The following is a 22,245-nucleotide window of genomic DNA, read 5'->3' as shown; positions in this document are numbered from 1 at the left end:
TGTAAGAAGATTTGGGTTTCATGTTTCAGGTTGGAGCTATTGTTGAAACAAGGACATCTGATGGATCCTTCCAGGAGGCTATTATCAGCAAGTTGACGGACGCTAGCTGGTATACTGTGGGTAAGTAGTAGCTTTACACATAGCTTTGACCGGAGGTGTGTGTACTTCTACCTTCCAAATACAGGGAAGTGTGTGTTGGCAGGAAACTTGCATTCTTTCCTGTGAGTTTGCTGGATATACTAGCCAAAAAATTGGTAGTGATGTTCAGCTGGGAGCAAAAGCAGGTGTCATTTAGATCACGGGGCTGTTTTTATCCTTAGTACTTTTTTTGTAGCTGACTTGGATATTTTGTCTTCAAGAAAGTAATGTTTTTTTCCTAAGACAGTTTGTTATTTCTGTAATTGTAGGGAAGACTGCACAGGTGTCACTGCCGTTTGTGCAGTAAGGCTAATGTAGGCACTTGAGGATAACTAGGTGTTGCCGCAGAGGATACAGATGGAACAGGTTCTGCCAGAGTAGATTTGAGCCCAGGTGCTTAACAGGAGAGGGTTCTTCCATCAGGAGTTTCAAGATGAGGTGTATACCGATGCTGTGAATTCATTCTTACTGTTCTGTGTGTAAACTTGTGCTGGCTTCATAAAAGAGCATTAGTGAGCCAGGAATGGTGGCAAATAGCTTTAGTCCCAGTATTCAGAGGCAAAGACAGGCAGATCTTCATGAGTTCAAGCCCAGCCTGGTCTACATAGTTTCAGACCATGGCAAGACCAGTGGGTATGATCGTCCATTCCTGTAATCCCCAGCACTCAGAGGCAGAGGCAAGAAGCTCTGGAGTTGAAGATAGTCGTTGGCTACATACTGAATTTGAAGCCAGCCTGGGGAACATGAGACCCTGTCTCAAAACAAACCTAAAACCTAGCAAGAAGCAACAAGTGTCATGTATAAATTAAAAACTTCCAAATTGCATGGAAGCACTGAGGTTATCTATACTGGGGAGAAAACCGGCAGTGACATTTCCAGACCTCCTCTCCATAACTTTCCGACTGCGGACCTCTGTGGACTGTATCCAAGATGTTTATACTGGACACCTATAACCTTGCTTTTGTGCTTGTATATGCATCTTGGTAATGTAGTTACGGTATTATGGTTTCCTTGCTTAGTTAGGTTTACTTTTAGCTTTAAATTTTATTTTAGCTGTTTGTTTTAATTTTTAAATTTTTTTTTTTCACGTGCTTTGGTGGTTTGCCTGCATGTATAGGTCTCAATGAAGGTGTCAGGTCCCCTAGAGCTGGAGTTACAGACAGTTGTGAGCTGCCATGTGGATGCTGGGAATCGAACCCAGGTCCTTGTGCTCTTAAATGCTGAGCCATCTCTCCAGCCTCTTAGATGTTTTCTTGTTTGTTTGTTTTGTTTTGCCGTTTTTTTTTGAGACAGCATTTCTCTGTGTTGGCCTGGCTGTCCTAGAATTCACTCTGTACCAGGCTGGTCTTGAACTCAGAGATCCATCTGTCTCTGTTTTTCAAGTGCTAGAATTAAAGATGTGCACCACCACTGCCTGGCTAGATGAATTTATTTAATTTTCTCTTTCCAAGGACTTAATAAAAAAGTTTTAATTCTTTGACTTCCTGGAAATTGTGGTTCATGAGGCACTGTTATTCTCAACTATTTGTTTTTCATTGAGCCAAGTTGTTGTTATTGATATATTTTAAAGATTTAAAAACTACAATTAATAATAACTCTAAAGATGAAGTGGATAGAATTGTGCTTTATTAGGCAAAGTGCTGGTAAAGGGTAAAGGTTTGGTAAATAAGAGTTATATGATATTATACGATACATATACAGATCTGCCCTCTGTGACCCTTGCTCTCAAGGTTGCATTCAGAACTTGTATAGCTTTAGCCATACCCTGCAGAAGCAATACCTGCACATCTTCACATTTTCTCTTTTTATATTCCAGAATAATCATTGAATTATGAGCCTGTCCTCTTCTTGAATAGCATTTTGTCGTTTCTGTAAGGTAGTTGCTATTTGAGCATTATTTATAGTGTTCTTCTGTGCTGGATAATCCCAGAAGGAAGTGTGTAATTCTTATACTCAGACCACTTTGTACGTAACTTGCATATGATTGAGATATCAAGCATATCTAAGAATGTGTAGGAATCAGCTGGTTCTTATCTGAGAAATATAAAATGAAAACCCCAAACCAAATCCAGTAGTTGTAGGGAGGCAGTGGAAGCTTTCTTTCTATTAAAATACTGGATGATTCTGATGCACGCAGTTCATGTATAGAAAACAACCCGCGTAGGCTGGTGAGGTGGCCCAGTGGGCAAAAGTGGTCCATATAGACCTGACACCTGAACTGGGGTGACTGCCAGAACTTATGTAGTAGAAGAAAATTAACCCTTCAGAATACGCCCACTTCTCCACACGTGTCGTGTCATGTGTGCGCACACTAGACATCACAGGGCTGGAGGGACGACCTACTGTTCTTCCAAGCGACCGGAGTTCAGTTCTCAGCACCCCTGTTGGGCAGCTCACGACTGCCTGTAACTCTAGCTGCAGGGGGATTCAGTGCCTCTGCTCTCCATGGGAACCCGCGCTTACATGCGCATAACCTACCGTAATTAAAAGTAATTAAATAGATCTTTAGTAAGTAAATATTACCAAAAACGAAGGGAGGGAGGAAATCATACCATACAAACAGAAACACTTATTTGGTAGAAAAAGTAGAAATCATTAGGAGGACCACAGTTACAGTTACTGATAGAGTAACTGTATCATCAAGGCCATGGCTCTTATCACTATACCAGTGGTTAATGATTGAAAGCATTTTTTAAATTATTTTTTATTTTTATGTGAGCGTGTATGTTTGTGAGTTTATGTGCATCATGTTCAAAGAGTAATGGATCCCCTGGAAACTGGAGTTAAAGGTGACTCAGAGCCACGCCGTGGCTGCTAGGAACTGAACCCTGGGTCTTCTGCAAGAACAGTGAGTGCTCTCACTTGCTGAGCCATCACTTCCCCCTGGTGCCTTCTGCTTGTTATTCCTATGTGGGAGTTTAGCCTAAGACAAGCCCTTCAGAAACTCTTCCAGGTCACCTTTGGAAATAACTCCACGTTGTATGTTACTGTCCCTGAGTACCAGATATAGAGTTAGAAGCCAGTGCTGTGATGATCCTAGTTCTGTGTTGACCTAGACTAATGTGTTTGTATCTGAGTTTTTAGCAAAAAAAGTTCTGACAGAAAAGTAAACTTATAAAATTGAGTTAATGCAGAAAGGAAGAAAGTAATTTTGTATTGGTGTACAAATAGTTTTGTGTTTTAAGCTGAGTATTATTACATGAGACAAGATAAAAAAAAATGCCAGGTGTGATGGGTGGTAGACACCTTTAATCCCCACATTTGGGGGCCCAGAGGCAGGCAGATCTCTTTAAATTTGAGGCCAGCTTGGTCAGCATAGTGATTTCTAGATCCTCTCTCAAAACAAATTAAAAAATAGCTTGATAAACAAAGTTAGAGTAAACTAACATTTATTATTGCAGAAAAATATAAATTCAGTGTAGCCTAAGTATACAGTATCTATGAAGTCCGTGGTGGTATACAGTGATATTCCAGCCCTTCACAGTCACTCTTCTCTACCTGACCCAGCTAAGCAACTTTGGCTCTGTTGGCTTCTTTCACAGTGGGTAGCTTATACAGCTCACCATTTAAACCTTAGGAAGATGTGTATTTTGCCTTCATGTATGTATACCACATGTGGCTGATGTATTAGGAGACAGAGAGGGTGTCAGAACCCCTGGGGTTGGAGTTAAAGAAGGTCGTAAGCCCCTGTGGGTACCGGGTCTCAAACCCAGGTCCTTTGGAAGAGCAGCCAGTGCTCTTAAGCACTAAGCTGTCCTTCCAGTCTCCCATTGTATCCTTTGGGCTGTGTGTTTGTTGTTCCTGTTCTTTGTTTAGATTTACAGATACTTAGTGCATTCTTGAGACCTATGCTTTCAGTATGCGTGTTGTGTATCCTGAGGGCAGTGACTACACAGTATCACCTAGGTGTGTGGGAAGCTGCACCATCTAGGATTGCCATGATCTCACAGTGACGCAATCACCTAACCATGCTTCTCTCAGGATCTACTCCCATTGTTAATTGATGTATGACTACGTATTGATCATTAAGGAAATTAAAACCATCATGAGGTATCATCCCATACCTGTTACAAGAGTTGTCACAAGACAGGATATACAGGTAAGATGTGGAGCAAATGGAACCTTTGCTTACTCTTGGCAAGACTATAAATTAGTAAAACCACTGTGGAAAACACGATGGAGGTTCCGCATAAAACTAAAATTTGAATTTTTGTTAGACAGGATCTCTGTGTGTGGCCTAGGCTGGCTTGCACAGTCCTTCTGCCTCTGCCTTCTGAGTGCTTGGGAGTATAGGCATGTGCTACCAACGGCACTTGATTACAAAGCAGAATCCCATTTCTGGATTTACATCTAAAGAAATAGGAAATCAATACATCAGAGACCTTTTTGTGTTTCCATGTTCACTGTGGCTTTTTTTTTTTTTTTTCCTGAGTGGTGGGATGGAATTAACCTAAGACACATCAGGGGCTGACTAGATTGAGTGTGGTCTGTGGCTGTGGAATCCTTCTCAGTCTTAATAAAACTGGAAATCCTTCCACTTACAGCTGCACAGATGAACCTGGGGCTGTTGTGCTAACAGGAACACACAGCACAAAAGATCAAATACTACACCATTTTATTTGTATGTAGAATATGAAATGGTCAGACAGCAAGCCGAAAAAAGGGAGCTGAGGAAGGTGGGGCTGAGGGATTGGGGATGTATTAGTCAAATGATAAATATTTCAGTCAGGAGGAGTAAGTTGAATGGCTGTGGTGAGGTTCCTGGAGCTTAGCACTCGAGGCAAGACTAAAGCAGAAGGAGTGAGGAGGGTAATGAGTTAGAGAGATTGCTGGCCAGTCAGTAACAGTGCACCGAAATAGTCTTTAAATGTTCTCACTAAAAAAAAAAAAAACTGTGAGGTAATACAGGTGCCAGCATCTAAGCTTATATGTTTATTTCAAACATTATGTTTCATACCATACATTTTTGTATTTTGATTTGTCAGCTACGTAAGTAAAAATAAATGTTGTGGGAGTTTTGTTTGTTTTTTGTTTTTTTGAGACAGGGTTTCTGTCTGTTACCGTGGTTGTCCTGGAACTTACTCTACAGACCAGGCTGGCCTCAATCTCCAGAGATTCGCCTGCCTCTGTCTCCCAAATGCTGGGAGTAAAGGTTGATCCACCACCACCCTGCCAAGTAAATGAATTTTAAAGAACAGTTGGTTATACCTAAAAATATGCGTATTTGAAGTTTTTACTTCATTATGTGAAATGTTTTGTTCCATCATAACTGCTGTATACGTCTATACCAATAATTTTATTTTTCTGAATTTTGACTTCCTCTTCCTTGTAACAAACCTAGGAGCAATAGCCTAGCATATGATAGGCTTGCTATCATATTTGTTTTATACTTATTCCTTGTATGTACTAAATGAGCTTTTCTCTTTTAATTAAATTGTAGGTCACTACTTAACTTTCTTTATCCTAAATTTATCTATAAAAAGAAGATGGTGATTTCTACCATGCAGGTGCTGTATTGTGGACTAGAATGTAATTGAAGTTTAGTAAGTGATAGTCAGTTATAATATGTCTGGATAGATGGCATCCTTTAGACATTTTATTATCCTATGGTATCAGTTAGTTTTAGGATAACAGGTAGATAGAGCTTCTATACTTAGTGGCATATTATACTATATTTCTATTGATTGTTCCCTTGAATTTTAGAAGGTTGGGGTTCAGGTGTATGTACTTGTTTGTGTCTGAATTATTTTTTTCTACCTAGAATGATAAGTGTTGCCTTGAGTCTTAGTTTTGCTATTTTTCTGCTATTTAAGCTTTTGTATTTATTTCTATGTAATATCAGATTTAATAATTTTGGGCACTGCTAAATAGTCAATGAATTATTTATGCAAATATTTTTTGCGAGTATCAAGTGTTTCAGAAATGGTTAAATTTTTGTAGCATGGCCTGTCCCTGGATATACTGTCCGGTCGAGGCTACTTGGCTTATCTCACTGAGTCTTCTGCCTCAGTTTGCCAAGCTCTGGCTCTCACGTCACCGATAGCTAGAGCTGCTCTTAGGGGTTTGACAATGGAGATGTCAGGATTAGAAAATCCATTATGTTATTGTGCTCTCCATGGCTTTCAGAAAAACCTTAACACTCACTAACAAGTGTAGAAAGTACTCAGCTATATACATTTGTATAGTTTGAATTAAAATATCTTTTAAGACAGGGTCTTATTAGGCAGCCCTGGCTGGTCTAGAATTCTCTGTGTAGACCAGACTGGTCTTATACTCACAAAGCTCAGCCTGCCTCTGCCTCCTGAGTGCTGAAATTAGAATCTTAACCTGTTTCTCCTTGCTCACTAGAAGGTTCCTGTTGAAGATGACCAGGTAGCTGTTCGTACCCCAGTCCCTTTCAGGAAATTCTCCTTGGGGTTGGAGAGATGCCTCAGGGGTTAAAAGCACTGGCTACTCTTCCAGAGGACCAAGGGTTTGAGTCCTAGCACCCACATGGTAGCTCACAGCTGTTTGTAAGCCTGGACGCAGGGGATCTGATGTCCTCCTGGCTTCCATGGGCACCAGGCATAACTGCGGTGCACAGACATTCACATGCCAACAAAACACCTACACACATAAAATAAAAGTTTTTAAAAATTAACAATCACAAATCCCTTTGTTTTTTAATAGTTTTTTCAACCCATAATGGATATGAAACAAAATGAGTTTTTTTCAACAAAAGTACAGCTTTATTTCAAAGTGGTTATTTATCAAACAAGAATTAAGGAGAACATTGTTAAAGTTTCTTCATTGGAGCATTCTAGGGTTTCCACTGATGATCAATAAAACACTATGGAGAATATTTTTATGTAAATTTATTAGGGCCAGGTGGTCTTAATTTTTTTAGAACTTACATGTTTATGTGTATGACTGTCTTGTCTACATGTATGTATGTGCACCATGTACACGCCTGGTGCCCACAGTAGTCAGAAGGCACTGTGTCCCCTGGACCTGGAGTTGTGAGCCACCATGTAGGTTCTGGGAACTAAACCTGAGTCCATTGTAAGACCAGCCAGGGATCTTAACCGGATCCGTGCGTGCGTGCGTGCGTGCGTGCGTGCGTGCGTGCGTGTGTGCGTGCGCGTGTTTTGAGACAGTGCTTCACCATGTAACTCTGACTGTCCTAGAACTTCCTAAGTAGGCTAAGCTGGCTTTAACATCACAGAATCTGCCTGTCTCTGCCTCCTGAGTTCTGGGATTAAAGGTTTGATTTAAAATCATGCCTGGCTTGATTTTTTTTCTTCAAAGTAGCTTGTATCTCGACACAAATGCATGGAGAATTATTGTTTGGTTTGTGAGGTCAAGGATTGGAATTTTCTGTGAAAAAAGTGGTCCGTTCATTTGTTCATATGCCTTCTTGCACGGCATACATCCCCTCACTCCTCCCATCCCCGTCGCACACACTGGGGAGTGAGCTCCGGACCTTGTACTGCTCTCTTGTACTGCATTCTTCCGCTGCGCTTTGTGGGCAGGCTCTAGATTATAACTTGACACACATATTATGGACAATAATGCACACATCAGTGATGTCACTGACACTGCAGAGGGTTTTGTTGTCCTTTCTACCTTCCTCTCCCTCCTTTCCTTCTCAAGTACACTGTATAGCCTAGCCTGGCCTGGAACCCATGATTCCCCTGCCTCAGCCTCCTGAGCACTGTGATCACAGCCCTAGGCCACCATGTTGTTTGCTGTCATTGTGGGTCTGATCATTGCATTTGCAGGCAGCCATTCAGGTCTGTCTCGTAAATAGGACACAGCGTGGCTGCTTACCTGTGAGAAAGTGTTAGGAGCTTTTCATTTCTTTAAGATGTCCCTTGCATGCAAAATAATTTCAACTAGGTAAATATATTTCTTCTCAGAGGAAGAACTGTTTGAAGTAGCTAAATATTGAACATGTAGGTTGTCTTTTATATACATTTCTTCAGCTTTATTTAAGAGTAAGTGTATGATTTGAAGCAAATACTTGCTAGTAACAGCCATTTAAAAAAAATGCCGCTGGGCATGGTGGTGCACAACTGTGATCCTAGCATTCAGGGAGGCAAGGAAGAGGCAGGTAGAGCTCTGTGAGTTCGAGGCCAGCTTGGGCTACAAAGTGAGTTCAGGACAGCCAAAGCTACATAGAGAAACACTGTCTCAGGAAAAAAAAAAGTCAGAGGCTAGGCATAGTTGTGCGTGCTTTTAATCCCAGCATTTGGGAGGCAGAGACAGGTATTTGGTCTACAGAGCAGGTTCTAGGACAACCAGGACTATGTAGAGAGACTGTCTCAAAGTCCCAAAAGAAACCAGTCAGGATTTTATTTTTATTCATTCATTCTTCATTCATTCAAGATTTTTCAATGCAAGGTTTCTCCATGTAGCCTTGGCTGTGCTTGAACTCACTGTATAGACCAGGCTGGCTCCTAATTCAGACCGCCTGTTTGTGACTCCTAAGTGCTGGAATCAAAGGCATGCTCCACCACACCTGGATAAAAGTCAGGGTTTTAACTGTAAGATGTTATATCAATTTATTCTGTCTTCTATGAAAACTGGGACTCTTTTTGTAAAGGATGTGTTTTGCGAGGTGTGTGTGAATTTGTTATGAGACTCTCACTATGCAGCCCAGGCTGCCCCGACTCTTCTGGTCATCCTTGTATCTCAGCATCCTGTTTATGCGTCTTGCAAAACAGTTCCGGACCAGGGTCACAGGCTGGAGCTGGCACACCTTGTGTACCTCCTTAGGAACAGATTAGATGGGCTAGTTCTATGGCTTACTAAGTAAGACCCCCACTGTGGAGTGTGGGGACCACAGTCAGGTTGTCAACGCTTTCTCAGCACCTGCCTTTTACCACCTGGGCTGTTTTTGATGACCTTTTTTTTTTTTTAAATTTTGTTTGGAGGTGTTTGTTTTTTTGTTTTTGTTTTTGTTTGTTTTGTTTGTTTTTGAGAATGCATCATGTTGCTCAGGCTCCTCCCTCAGCCTCCCCTTTGCTGGGATGATGTGATGACTAAAGGTAATCATTGTAGCTTATGTGGGCTTTCCCGTGAGCATTGTTTATAAAATTATACCTACTTTTTAATGATGATTCATTTACTATTTGAAGTAAGGATTTTATGTTTGTATTTTATTTTTGCGTAATTCTGGGCAATTAAGTGCCATCTGAGAGCATTTATGTTTTAATTTTTTTTTTTTTTTTTTTTGGTGTTTCGAGACAGGGTTTCTCTGTGTAGCCTTGGCTTACCTTGACTCGCTTTGTAGACCAGGCTAGCCTTGAACTCACAGAGGTCTGCCAGCCTCTGGGATCACAGGTGTATGCCACTGTACCCAGCAAAGAACATTTACTCTTTAATATACTCTAATTATTGATACATTTTGAAAACTTAACATTTAAGATCATCAAATAGTATAGTTAGGTTTTTGAAAAATAGGGATAAATTATGAAATTTCTTACTTGGATTTCTTGAAACATGCATATTTAATGATTGTTTTTTAATGTCGTGGATATAGAAACTTTCAAGAAGTTTCTAGGTTTTCATCGTGTTATTTTTTAGATGTGGTTGTCAGGAGTCTTGCTGTGTAGCTTAGACTGGCCTGGAATGACAAGTGCTTGCTGCCAAGCCTGACAACATGAGGTCAGTTTTGCAGACCCGTACACTAAACGAGAGAACTAACTCACGCTGTCCCCTGACCTTCACACGCATGCCATGGTGCACATATACTCACACACAGTGAATAAATAACTGAAGGTTTAAGATCTTTTTTATTTTTTTGCATTGTTTTACATTTGTTGTTTTCTCTTTTTTGAAATAATTTATTTAATTTTATGTGCATTAGTATCAAGGTGTCAGATCCCTAGGAACTGGAATTACAGACAGTTGTGAGTTGCCATGTGGTTGCTGGGAATTGAACTGGGGTCCTTTGAGTGCTCTTAACCACTGAGCCATCTCCCCAGCCCCATTTGTTGTTTTCTAGTAAAAGAAAAAGAAAAAAAAAAAAAAACTTGCATTATGAAAATTTTAGAATCGGGCAGCCATTGCTTCTAGTTTAAGAAGTTAGTGAGCAAATAAGTAAAAAATAACATAATCTATCATCATTATCAGAAATCAGACACAGAGCATGAGCAGGTAAGATATTTCTGGGAGTTCAGGGCTAGTCTAGTGTACACAGTGAATTCCAGGACAGCCAGGGGTATATAGAGAGACCCCATTTCAAGAAACCTGAAAAATAAAGGAAGAAATCAGACATTTGGAGAAAGTAGAGGTACTTCCTAATTAACTGTGCAGAATACACTTTGGTTTTTAGATACCAGCTTTTATTCAGTCTAGGATCAAGGAAATTTTATATTTGTGCTTTGACTAGGTCACCGTTGAGTTAAGAAGATGATTCTGTAGCGTAGACACTGGAAAGCAAGTGGGGATACTTAAAGAGTTCCAGGGACAGCCATTTAACTGTGTTTGTTTGACATCTATAAAACAATAACTGTGGTATATTCATTTGAAAATATCTTAAGAAATAAGGAGTATTAAGCTCTATCTTGGGGTTTTATTAGTATGAAGAGACACCATGACCATGGCAACTATTATAAAGGCAAACATTTAATTGGGGCTGGCTTACAGTTTCTGAGGTATAGTCCATTATCATCATGACAGGAAGCTGTGCAGACATGGTGCTGGAGGAGCCAAGAGTTCTACATCTTGAACCTACAGTAGCCAGGATCAAGTACCACACTGTGCATAGCTTGAGCACTTAAGACCGCAAAGCCCCACCTCCAGAGTGACACACTTACCTCTCGCAAGGCCACAGCAACCAGTAGTGCCATTCTCTGTGGGCCAGGCATTCAAGCATGAGTCTTTGAGAATCTGCGGGAGCCAACCTGTTCAGACCACCACAGCTCTGAGACAGCAGTGATAGCATCGTTTACATTTGATTAGCTTTTGAATTGATGTGCACAAATTCTTAGACATCTTTTGCTTCCTGCAGTGTTTGATGATGGCGACGAGAAAACTCTGAGGCGGACCTCACTTTGCCTGAAAGGGGAGAGACATTTTGCCGAGAGTGAGGTATGGTTGCAGGCGGTGATTTGAACCATGGTGACTGAGGGGGAAGTGAATGTGAAATGAATTCTGTTGTCTCTTCTGCAGACCCTTGACCAGCTTCCCTTAACAAACCCAGAACACTTTGGAACGCCAGTCATTGCAAAGAAGACAAACAGAGGGAGGAGGTCTTCACTTCCTATGTGAGTTCTTGTATTTGGTTAATATAGTGCAGGTGTCGAGGCCTGCCGCCATTGACTTTCCCAGAATGTCTGTTGGCTCATGTTTCCATGGCATGTTCTAAGGTGGGCATTCTGCCCTCAGCACACTTTGTTCTTCATTCCTTCATTTACTTTCCCCATGCATTATCAAAATCCCATTTACCAAGAGACTTTCAATTTGCTTTGATAGAATCTTTATTTGGCATGATTTTTCATTACTAAGTAATTACTTGTAGTTTTTAATAATTTTATTTAAAAACAACTTTTTGTTGTTGCTGTTTTGTTTTTTTCTGAGACAGAGTTTCTCCGTGTAACCCTGGCAGAACTTGCTCTGTAGACCAGGCTGCCCTCAAACTCAGAGATCCGCCTGCCTCTGCCTCCTGGGGGCTGGGATTAACTGTGTGCCACCACCACCTGGCTTAAAAATAATATTAAACTTAAAAATAATAATACAAAGGGTTTCTCTATGGTTTTTTTTTTTTTTTTTTTTTGTCTAGATTAAACAGTTTTCAGTATTTCTGGCCTACTTCCCTTATTTTTGCGTTTCTTTTATATATGCATGTTATAATTAGCTTCTAGTTTTATTTTAATTTTACTGAGCCATGTGGAAGGAAGCAGAGAGCATCATAATCCTTTGCCCTTATGTAAAATACTGATATCATAATCCAAAAATTTACTTTCATATATGTAAAATATGCAGCCACAGTCAAATTATGATTATTTTGCCTCATGTTCTAAGGTACTGGGTCAGGCCTGCTGTTTCTGGCACATACTGTTCACCCTGTGGAATCTTGTTACCTCACACTGTCAGCATTTCAAGGTCCACCCGTTGTCCTAGGTGTCTTCAGAGCATCTTTTCAGGACCCAAACCAAGGTCATGTTCATGTGCTGCGTTTCCTTGATGTGCCTCATGAGTTCCCGTTAATCTGGAAACAGTTCTTTAGATTTTTAGCTTTTCATGAGACTGCCAAGAGTGTAGGCAAATGCAGATTTTTCAGGTGTTTTGTTTCTGTTTTTGGTTTTCGAGACAGGGTTTCTCTTTGTAGCCTTGGCTGTCCAGGCTGTCTTCATAGTCATAGAGATTCGCCTGCCTCTGCCTTCCTGGGTGCTGGGATTAAAGGCCTGTGCCAGCATGCTCGTCCTCGGGTGTTTCTTATTTGTAGATTACATTTTTGATAGTAAATGATGTGTGTCCTTTTCCGTACAAGTATATCACTAGATGCATACCATCAGCTTGTGCCATAGTTGATAAAATTACCTTTGATTAACTAGTTCATGATGTGCCTGCCCAATTTCTCTTAGTTACCTTTTCTCCCTGGCTAAGTGGAGAATCTGTGTGGAGCTTCTTTGCTACTAGATATGTCCATGTCAAGTTATCATTCTTTCCATTTTTTTTTTTAATCAGTCAGTGAGACCCCTTTTGTAATGATGGAAACATGATGATTTTGTAATTTTTCATTCCTGCTTCAGTTTGTTACTTAGTTCTTGTAGCTATAATAAAATCTTCCGGGTCCAGCAAGGTGGCTTAGAGGCACTTGCTACCATGCCTGATGGAGGAAGAGAACCAAGTAATGCACTGCACAGTGTCAGGAGTTTATGATCTTCTTTTCCAGCATCAGACCATGATATTGCCATTTCTCCAGGGATTTTTGTTCCTTTCACTGGGATGTAAATGTTTAGAACCAATACCCAGATGCTGCTTGTTTGTCTGTGTCACTGCCAGAAGAGCTTACAGCAAAGGACTGTCTCTGTAAAAAGGCCACATACATGTCCAGCACATAGGTTGCAAACTGAAAAGACAAGACCCTGGAAGTCCCTTAATGGAAGTCTCAGTTCAGCCACTTTGTAGCTGTGTCACTTCATTACACATTTATGTTACCTAATGCTATTACACACCCGTGCAGTACAAGATCCTCTCCTAGTGAATGGCTGAGGTCAGCGGGATGGATGATGTCTTGCCAGTTTGGATTAGATAGTGTCCTATGTGTTTTTCAGCGTGTAGCAAGTGCTCAGCGTATGATATTTATTTAATAAGCCATTAATGCTGTGTGGTGTTTTTATTCATTGCATAATATTGTAGTCTTTAATAATTATAATTTTTAGTAAGTTGAGTGAGCTGGTATTTCAGCACAGGACATTTGAATAAGCAAGTAGAAGTGTTAGAAATAAAGATAAAGGGGCTGGAGAGATGGCTCAGAGGTTAAGAGCACTGGCTGCTCTTCCTGAGGTCCTGAGTTCAATTCTCAGCAACCACATGGTCGCTCACAACCATCTGTAATGAGATCTGGTACTCTCTTTAGGCCTGCAGACATACATGCAGGCAGAATGTTGTATCCATAATAAATAAGAATTTTTTTTTTTTTTAAGATAAACTTAGTCATGCAGAAGAGTAAAGAAAGTCGTGTGGTGATTCCTAGGCAGCAGGTCTATGAGAGAAGAAATAAAAATGCAGAAAGATCAGGGAACAAATGCCTCCAGATCATTCAGTAGTTAACAGCACTGTATATCCTAGTGAATTAAAGATGTCAGTATATTTAGGATGCTTCAGGAGCACTGATAATGATTCAGAATCACTATGATTTTAAATGAAAATACACACTCATTTTTGTTTATAAAGTATAGACTTAATAATTAACACCTGTTGTAGACACTTAAAAGTAAACAGTTATCCCAGCTAATTTATCTGAATAAACCCCTCATGTGTCTTTTCTGGGCTATTTTCATAGCCCACTGGAAAATTAAGCTTACATTATTATTTGGCCTCTGGCATTAAAAACAGAAAGGTATCTTGTTTTGAAATTTTCCTTTGGTGATACAATTAGGCTTCTGCCTCTCTGTCCTGGCTTGGGAACGGAGTCCAGGTATTCACTGACAGAGTGAAGGGAACGCAGGAGTTACTTACCGTCGTGGCTTGAGTAGTCGTGTGAGGCAGGAGAGTGGCCATCTCCTCAGCCTGGTGAGAATGGAGCTCTAGCCACGGGAGCCATGAACATGTGGACGGTGTAGTACTCCGAGTGTTCCCGGCTGTGGGCTGTGGTTGGCTAATGACCAGGTTCTTCTGACTCTTAGCACTGAAGACGAGAAGGAAGAAGAAAGCAGCGAGGAGGAGGACGAGGACAAGCGGCGTCTCAACGACGACCTGTTGGGGAAAGTTGTGAGCGTGCCATCCACGGCGGAGAGCTGCGAATGCTGCCCTGCTCTGGTGAGTGTCACTGCAGAGCGCCTCGGCTGATTGTAGACAATGTATTTTAAAAACGTATTTCAAATACTGTGGAAGTTTTACAAATTTAATGATTGTATTGTATGTTTAAAACTTAAGACAGTGTCAGGGCCACAGAGACTTGTCGTCATCATCTTCAATTTCCATTCTTTGTTATGACTTACTGGGATGTTTCAGGTTTTTCCTGAAAATGTGCTCTTCATTCTGTCATAACTACCGTTTTACATTTTCAGTTCCTGTATGTTGATTCCTTAATTCTTTTTGTTGTTGTTTGTCTCACTCTGTATCCAGGCTGCCCAGGAACTTATTTATGTAGCTCAGGCTGGCCTCAGATTCATAGCAATCCTCCTGCTTCAGGCTCTTCTGTTGTAGGATTATGATCTGAACCACAATGTCTGGCTCCTTATTCTGTCTCTACTACATTCAGATTAATTGCCTAGAACTAAGTTTTTAGGAGAGATCATTTCACAGTAATTGACTATCTCATAGTACTCCCGTTCTCAACACTGGAGTCACATGTGCTGCAGCCTGGCTATAGTTCTGTCTTCTCCAGGGTCCAAAACAGGAAGTTGCCTCGACCCAGGAGGTGGAGACAAGGTGGTGTAACATAGAACTTGTGTGAGAAATAGAACAGGGCACTGGGGGTGGGGGAGGGTGAGCTGGTAAGAGCACTTGAGGGCCAGCTCTCGAAAGCCCAGGGCCCAGAGCCAGCCCTGAGACACACAGACTCGAAAGCTTCCTGTCCGGCCAGCGCAGCCAAAAGGCAAAAAAGCGTCAGTTAGGTGGGGACCCTGCCCCAGGGCCTCGCAGTGCCTGGAGCCTGCTACAAGCCACCTGCCACCTGGTTGAGCCTCCCCACATGCATGGGCACGTGCAGCACACAGCCCTGCGCATCCGCACATCCGTGTGCATCCACATCCCCCAGGAAACCTTAACCTTTCAGTCAGTTAATCCTCGTTTTAGTGTACTTAGGTAATTTCACGTTCTTGCAAAGATTGCCAGCGACTCCTTCACCATGAACTCCCTTCAGCTTTCTTATTTTTGAGACCAGGTTTCCCGTAGTTCAGGCTGGTTTATGTACAGGCATGGGCATACAGCCTAGGATGACTGAACTTCCGGTCCTCCTGCCTTCACCTCCCAGATGCTAGGAACACAGGTGTGTCCGGCTGCACCCAGTTCTGTGCAGCATGGGAGGTCACAGCCAGGGCGTCCTGCATGCTAGGCAGGCAGTCCTCCACTGAGCTGCCTTCCCCACCACCCCTACGTCACACAGCCCTGCAGACCTGCACACCTTTACCCACGCTCAGGTAATGGCCGTTAGCTCAGGACAGCGGTGAGTTTAGTTTGCCTGTGGTTTAAGTTCCTCAGAGAGAGAGACAGTAGAGGATGCCGCTTCCAGTATTTCACTCTCAAGAACACGCACTCTGCACATGTTATACACTGCGTTACACATTATATAGTAAGGTTTTCAAGCCCAGTGTAGTTGGGCACGCCTTGAATCCCAGAAATCAGGATGCAGAGGCAAGTAGGTTTCTGACTTTGAGACCAGCCTGGTCTACAGAGCTAACAGGACAGCCAGGGCTATACAGAGAAACCCTGTCTTGAAAAAAAAGAAAGAAGGTGGAGGGAGAAAGAGAGAGAAAGAAAGCTATAGTAACTTTTAGTACCAGAACATGAGCTAGAATAAGAAGGTAATAGAAAGGAAAGATGCGCTTTAGATTCTTAAAGTTTCAGAAATGGCAGTCTTCTTCGTATACACAGGAGTGAGAACAGTTGAGCAGTAGAGGCTGTTTGGGAGGAAAGACTGCTGAGTGGTATTGATCTTATGGAACCCTCTTTGGCTGACATTAGATGGGCAGGGGCAGAGCCTACAGCTGCAAATATAATTGACTCCTGAGGCAGAAGGATTTTCAAAAGATCGTCTGAAAATCAGGAAATAATTCCGCAGCTAGTTCTGAAAAAGAGTGACATTTGTGCTGCATGTTGGGGAATGTTCCTAAGACAGTTTGTTTGCTCCCTTGTTAGGCTGGAAATGACAAGAATCAATATGGAGGCCATTAGAGCGGCTCAGCGTGGTGTCATGAGGCTTAGGCTTATGTTTACTCCTCCTTTAGGCCTTTGCTGCCACGCCTATTCTGGCCAGCTGGGCCCAGGTCCTTCAGCACTGTCCTGAGCCTCGTGTGCACTCCATCACAGTGTGTTCTTCCTTGTGTTCCGTAGCTTTGCCTGTCTGTTACAGTGTTCACTGTTACACTGAAACGGCAAGCAGGGCCGTCTCCCTAACCTGGCAGCTACGAGGACCCAGCCCCCACCAGACAAGTATTTGTATGTGGTGTTAAGGTGTGGCCGCGCCTGTGACCCTGACGCTTGAGGGAGTGCTGAGAGTGCAGGGTCACCCTCCTTATTACACAGCAGGGTCTGAGCAGACCGCTCTACACGAGACCTTGTGCCAGAATTGAAACAGGTTTTTATTTTATTTTTAAATAAGAACATTTAAAAATCCAGCCCAGCGTGGTGGGGTGCACCTTTAATCTGGGCACACTGGAGGCAGGGTCAGGTGCATCTATGAGGTCTCTAGAGTGAGACCTTGTCTCAAAAATAGAGAAATAAAAAACACCAGAAAACATTGAAAATTTAATTAAGAATATTTAAAAATCTGGCTCTATAGTGTTGAATATGGCACTCTTAAACTATATGTTGTTACTCATGGTAATTACAAAAAATAGAACTGGGAGCCGGGGTGTCATTCTGAGTTAGAACGTTGGCCTACAGCGTCCAAGGCTCTGGTTTGCTAAGTATGAAGAGTGTCAAGAATAGGAATGCCTCGGCAGCTCCAGGAGCATGCCACCCACTCACCTCGGTTCTTTTAGATACAAAGCACTAATACAGTATTCAGAAATTATTTACTCTTCACACTTTTAAGGCGCTTTTATTTCAAGGCTAGATTAAAAAATTCTTCAGTTGTTCTATGATGAATTGAAAATTGTTCATGCCCTGTTAAAAAAGATCTTACGTGGTTTTTAATAGCCAGATTTTAAAATACGCATACTAAGGTGTATTTTTAAAAATGAAGGGCCAGAGTGATGTGTCAGTGATATTAGGGTATGTGCTGCTCTTGCAGAGGACCAGCCTGCAGAACACCCACACTAGGGGCTTCCCAGCACCCAAAGATGCCCCATCTCTCTGTGAGTGCATGCATGTGCACACACGATTGAAAAATAATGCAAAACGTATCAGTGCCATGTGCCCTTGATCGCAGCCCTCAGGAGGTGGAAGGAGTCAGATCACAGAATTAGAGGGCCAGCCTGGTCTACAGAACAATTTCCAGGCTAGCCAAAGCTACAGTGAGACCCTGTTTCAAAACAAACAAATAAAACCCCTCATCACCAATTAAGAAAAAGCTGTATGGGGCTGGAGAGATGGCTCAGTGGTTAAGAGCACTGTCTGTTCTTCCAAAGGACCTGGGTTCAATTCCCAGCACCCACATGGCAGCTCACAACTGTTTGCAACTCCCAATTCTAAGGGATTTGAAATCCTCACACCAATGCACATAAAATAAAAAATAAAATTAAAAAAAAATGCTAGTGTTCTCACCACAAAGTTTAAAAAAAGAAAAAAAGCTGTAATGTGCCAAGTTTCCATCTCAGGTCCTACATTGGCACCTGGGCTGTCTCACACCTGCAGTCGCTGCTGTTGGGAAAGAGGGAATCATCGTTGGCCAGCCTGGGCTATACGAGTCCCTATCTTAAGATAAAGTACGGACCGTATATCCATAAATGTTACTGCTTGAGATACAAGATGAAGTCTTAGGCCAACAAGATAGTTCCACACTAAAGGTGCCGGTGCCTGGGGCTGAAGTTTGATCCCCAGGACCCTCGTGGGGGAGGGAGAAAATGATGACAAGGTGGTCATCTGTCCCTCACAGGATGCTGTGAGACATGCTGTGCCCTCCCACACAAACAATTAAGCGCACTAGAAAGTTGTATCTAGGTTAGAACAAGCCCTAAGTTTTAGAGCAATAGTATTTTAATTTATATTTCATCATTTACTTCGTATTACCTAATGACTATGTTAACTATCTCGAAAGCCAATATGATAAAAGTAATGAATTTTTTTTGTAATTTGTTAGTAATAAGACTTATTAGCAATTAAGCTATTTTTTCTAAAATACAATCTATTAGAGACATTAGCAGATTGAGAAATTTCCTTATCCATTCATTCATTTATTTATTTATTTTTGTTTTTTCAAGACTGGGTTTCGCTGTATAACAGAACCCTGGCTGTCCTGGACTAACTTTGTAGACCAGGCTGGCCTCAAACTCACAGAGATCCACCTGCCTCTGCCTCCCCGAGTGCTGGGACTTACGCCACCACACCTGCTTTTTAATTTTTTTCATTTTTCATTTTGTTTTACTTTCTCTCTTTGTGTATGAGGTGTTTTGCCTGCATGTATGTCTGTGCACCACTGGGTGGCTAGCACTTCCAGAGGTCAAAAGAGGGTGTCAGGTTTTCTGGAGCTCAGTCACAGACAACTGTGAGCCATCATGTGGGTACCAGGAACAGAACCTGGGTCATTTGGGTCTTCTCAGCTGCTGAGCTCTCTCCCAGGTCCCCCAGCCCCCAAGTCAGTTCGGAAATGACACCCTCAGGCCTGGTGAGATGGCTCAGGAGATGGCTCAGGAGTTAGCTTGACACTAACTCTCACATCCTGAGCTGGTAAAAGGAGAGAACCAGGTCTTCCCAGTTGTAGTGTGAGCTCTTCATGAGCACCAGCGAAAACCCGAACTCTCCCTACGCCACTCACAATGAAATGAATAGACATAATGGAAGGCAAACGCTCTTGTTTAGGGGATTAACTCCGTGGCTGAGTGCTTCCCTATCGAATGTAAGACCTTGAGTTTGGTTACTTAGAACTGGGGGCGGGGCACAGGGGAAATAGTGAATAGATAAGAGGAGTCAGTCGATTCTGAATTTATATTCCAGGTCATCTCTCCCAGCTGCAATGATGACGTCACAGTGAGAAAGGATCAGTGTTTAGTTCGCTCATTTATTGATTCTAAATTGTGAGTAACAATTCCTGGGGATGGGACACAGTGACTGGCCGCCTGCCTTGGAGGCAGCCCCTCAGGGTGGAAGCGAGAACTTGTTATGCACTGTGGTCTAGGTTCTTATGTAGGGTACTTGTAGCTGACACATTTTATGTAAAAATTCAACAGTAAGGGAGAACAGGATTAAAGACATACTTATTGGTAAATAAAGTATATATAGTTCTTTTAATTGGATAATTCTGTATTTTTATCATATGCTGTTTCTTATGTATTATGAAACTTTAATAGACTTAGTAGAATAGTTACTTTTACTTTTTATTTTAAAAAAACAGACTTTTAAAAACTTTCAATTTTGTTTTTCTACAAAGAAAACAGTAAAATTATATGTTTATTAAGTTATTCTCTGTGAAGGTATACCATAATATATATGGCAGTCAAGAAAATTTGTTATTTTAAAAAATTAACAAAAATTAGGAAATACTGAACAAAATAGTTGTTATATGTAAGTATTGAAATGACTGTATTGTAGAAACGATTGTCTATAGGAAGGTTGTGTATTTGGAAATATTGTGAACTTGATGCTTTCAGTTAAGAGTACATTGAGTACATGAAACTTAAAAGATACTGGCTTTGCCTGCATTGCCTCTAAGACTTTACTAAGCATCAGAGTATTCATAGCCTTTGACTTTTAAAACACTGTTTGACAAAATAATTTTTACTTTTGAAGTCTTATGTAGAATTAACGTGGACTGCTTATAAATTTTCATTTAATAAGTAGTTCTTCCTATTTTGTTCTCTTTCACAGTTACTCTATCGCAAGAAAGGACATTAAGGAGCTAGACATCTTCAGTCTACCAGAATCTGAGCTCTGCGCGAAGCCAGGTAAAAGAAAGCTGAGCCAGCATATTATTTCATGGTGTGACTGTACATGTAAAATAAAGATACTGCCTCTTCTGTGACCATGTTAACTGTGTGGCATCCTGTGTCCAGCCTGTGGTCCATGGGCTGTGGCCCAGTGCAAAGGCATTAACTTAGAATGTGTGGGTTTGCTTTGCCTTACTTATGTTGCTCCCCTGCATGGTTTGAGTACACACCTCACAGATACACCTGAATGACTGCTCCAACTTAATGGTGCAAAAAAATGTTTAGTCTATGAATTTTATGAATTTTTATTTTTCCAGTCAGGGTTTCTCTGTGTAGCCTTGGCTGTCCTGGACTTGATTTGTAGAGCAGGCTGGCCTCTAAACTCACAGAGATCCACTTGCCTCTGCCTCCTTGAGTGCTGGGACTACAGGTGTGTGCCACCACACCTGGCAATTTTACAAATTTAACTTTGCATGTTCGGTCATTAATATTTCTTCTTTTTGAGGGGTGTGAAAGGGTTGTCTGTCTACAGAGCCCTGGCTGTCCTGGAACTCACACTGTAGACCAGGCTGGCCTTGAACTCACAGAGATCTGCCTGCCTCAGCCTCCCAGTGCTGGGGTTAAAGTCGTGTGCTACCACACCTGGATGACCCTTAATATTTCTAGAAGTAGGGCTGGAGAGACGGCTCAGTGGTTACGAGCACTTACTCCTCTTGCAGAGGACCCAAATTTGGTTCCTAGCACCCACATGGCAGTTCACAGCTATCTGCAATCAGTTCTAGGGGATTTAATGGCACTGATTGAGTCAAGTGTGCACATAAATATATGTACCCATACACATAAAATAAAAATGAATCTTTTTTCCTAAAAGGCCATTTGTAATCTCTGCCAGGCTTGATGTCACTTAGGAGGTAGGAGCATGAGGATCCCAAGTTCCAGCTTGATTGGGCCACATAGTGACATATCTGTCTCACAGCAGTAAACAGACCTAAATTCCAACAGGATTTGTGATAAGGTCTACATGATCTTCTAACTCATGATCCACTCTGATTTCCTGTACCGTTTTGTGAGTGATAGCTGGATTTGGGCCGAGCCTCCTGGCTCTGAGTGGCATGCATCTCCCTGGACGCCATGCTGTTCATTTGTAGCAGCCGCTGAAGTTCTTATTTCATTTCAGGGCTGCGCAGAGCAAGCGTCTTCCTAAAAGCTAGAATTGTTCCTGATAATTGGAAAATGGATATAAGTGAAATCCTTGAGTCATCCAGCAGTGATGATGAGGAGTGCCCAGCTGAGGAAAATGAAGAGGAGAAGGAAAAGGAGGCCAAAAAGGAGGAAGAAGAGCTGGTAGGTTCAATTTCATGCTTGCAACCTGGAAACTTTTTCTTTTTTCCTTTTCTTTCTTTCTTTTTGCTTCCTTCTGGAAATACCTCCATGTATTTCCTCTCTGTGTAGATTCTCTATTGTTTGTTCTTTTCTGAAGCATATCTTACCTTAATTTGGTTGAAAGTTGTGGCTAATTGGTTCGTGGTGTAGTATACAAATCAGGATCAATTTTCAATGTGAAGTTACCAAAAAGTACTTTTCAGAGATCATCAACAAGATTTGGGGGGGGGGGGGGACACAGGTATTTTTATGTATTGACTTATTCTCAGTGGGTGAAGTAATTGTTGTTATCCTGCTTTCAGGATGCAGTGAGAGTCAGAAA

The 22,245-nt window shown here is 41.7% G+C and overlaps 1 protein-coding gene across 1 annotated transcript in view; it reads left to right on the top strand.

Annotated features, from left to right (window-relative positions):
• The window catches only part of Arid4a (AT-rich interaction domain 4A), a 75,525-nt gene that overhangs the window by 7,780 nt on the left and 45,500 nt on the right, over positions 1-22,245 (top strand). The window contains exons 5-11 of the mRNA XM_055595329.1: positions 30-120; positions 11,135-11,214; positions 11,296-11,390; positions 14,478-14,610; positions 19,612-19,691; positions 20,482-20,558; positions 21,718-21,884. Of these exons, the coding sequence (XP_055451304.1) occupies positions 30-120; positions 11,135-11,214; positions 11,296-11,390; positions 14,478-14,610; positions 19,612-19,691; positions 20,482-20,558; positions 21,718-21,884 (723 nt within the window). The remainder of the gene's footprint in view (positions 1-29; positions 121-11,134; positions 11,215-11,295; positions 11,391-14,477; positions 14,611-19,611; positions 19,692-20,481; positions 20,559-21,717; positions 21,885-22,245) is intronic.

This window comes from Psammomys obesus, unplaced genomic scaffold (assembly GCF_907164565.1).
Source record: "Psammomys obesus unplaced genomic scaffold, mPsaObe1.curated_primary_1811, whole genome shotgun sequence".
Classification (NCBI taxonomy): Eukaryota; Metazoa; Chordata; class Mammalia; order Rodentia; family Muridae; genus Psammomys; species Psammomys obesus.
This window is presented reverse-complemented; position numbering and strand designations above follow the sequence as displayed.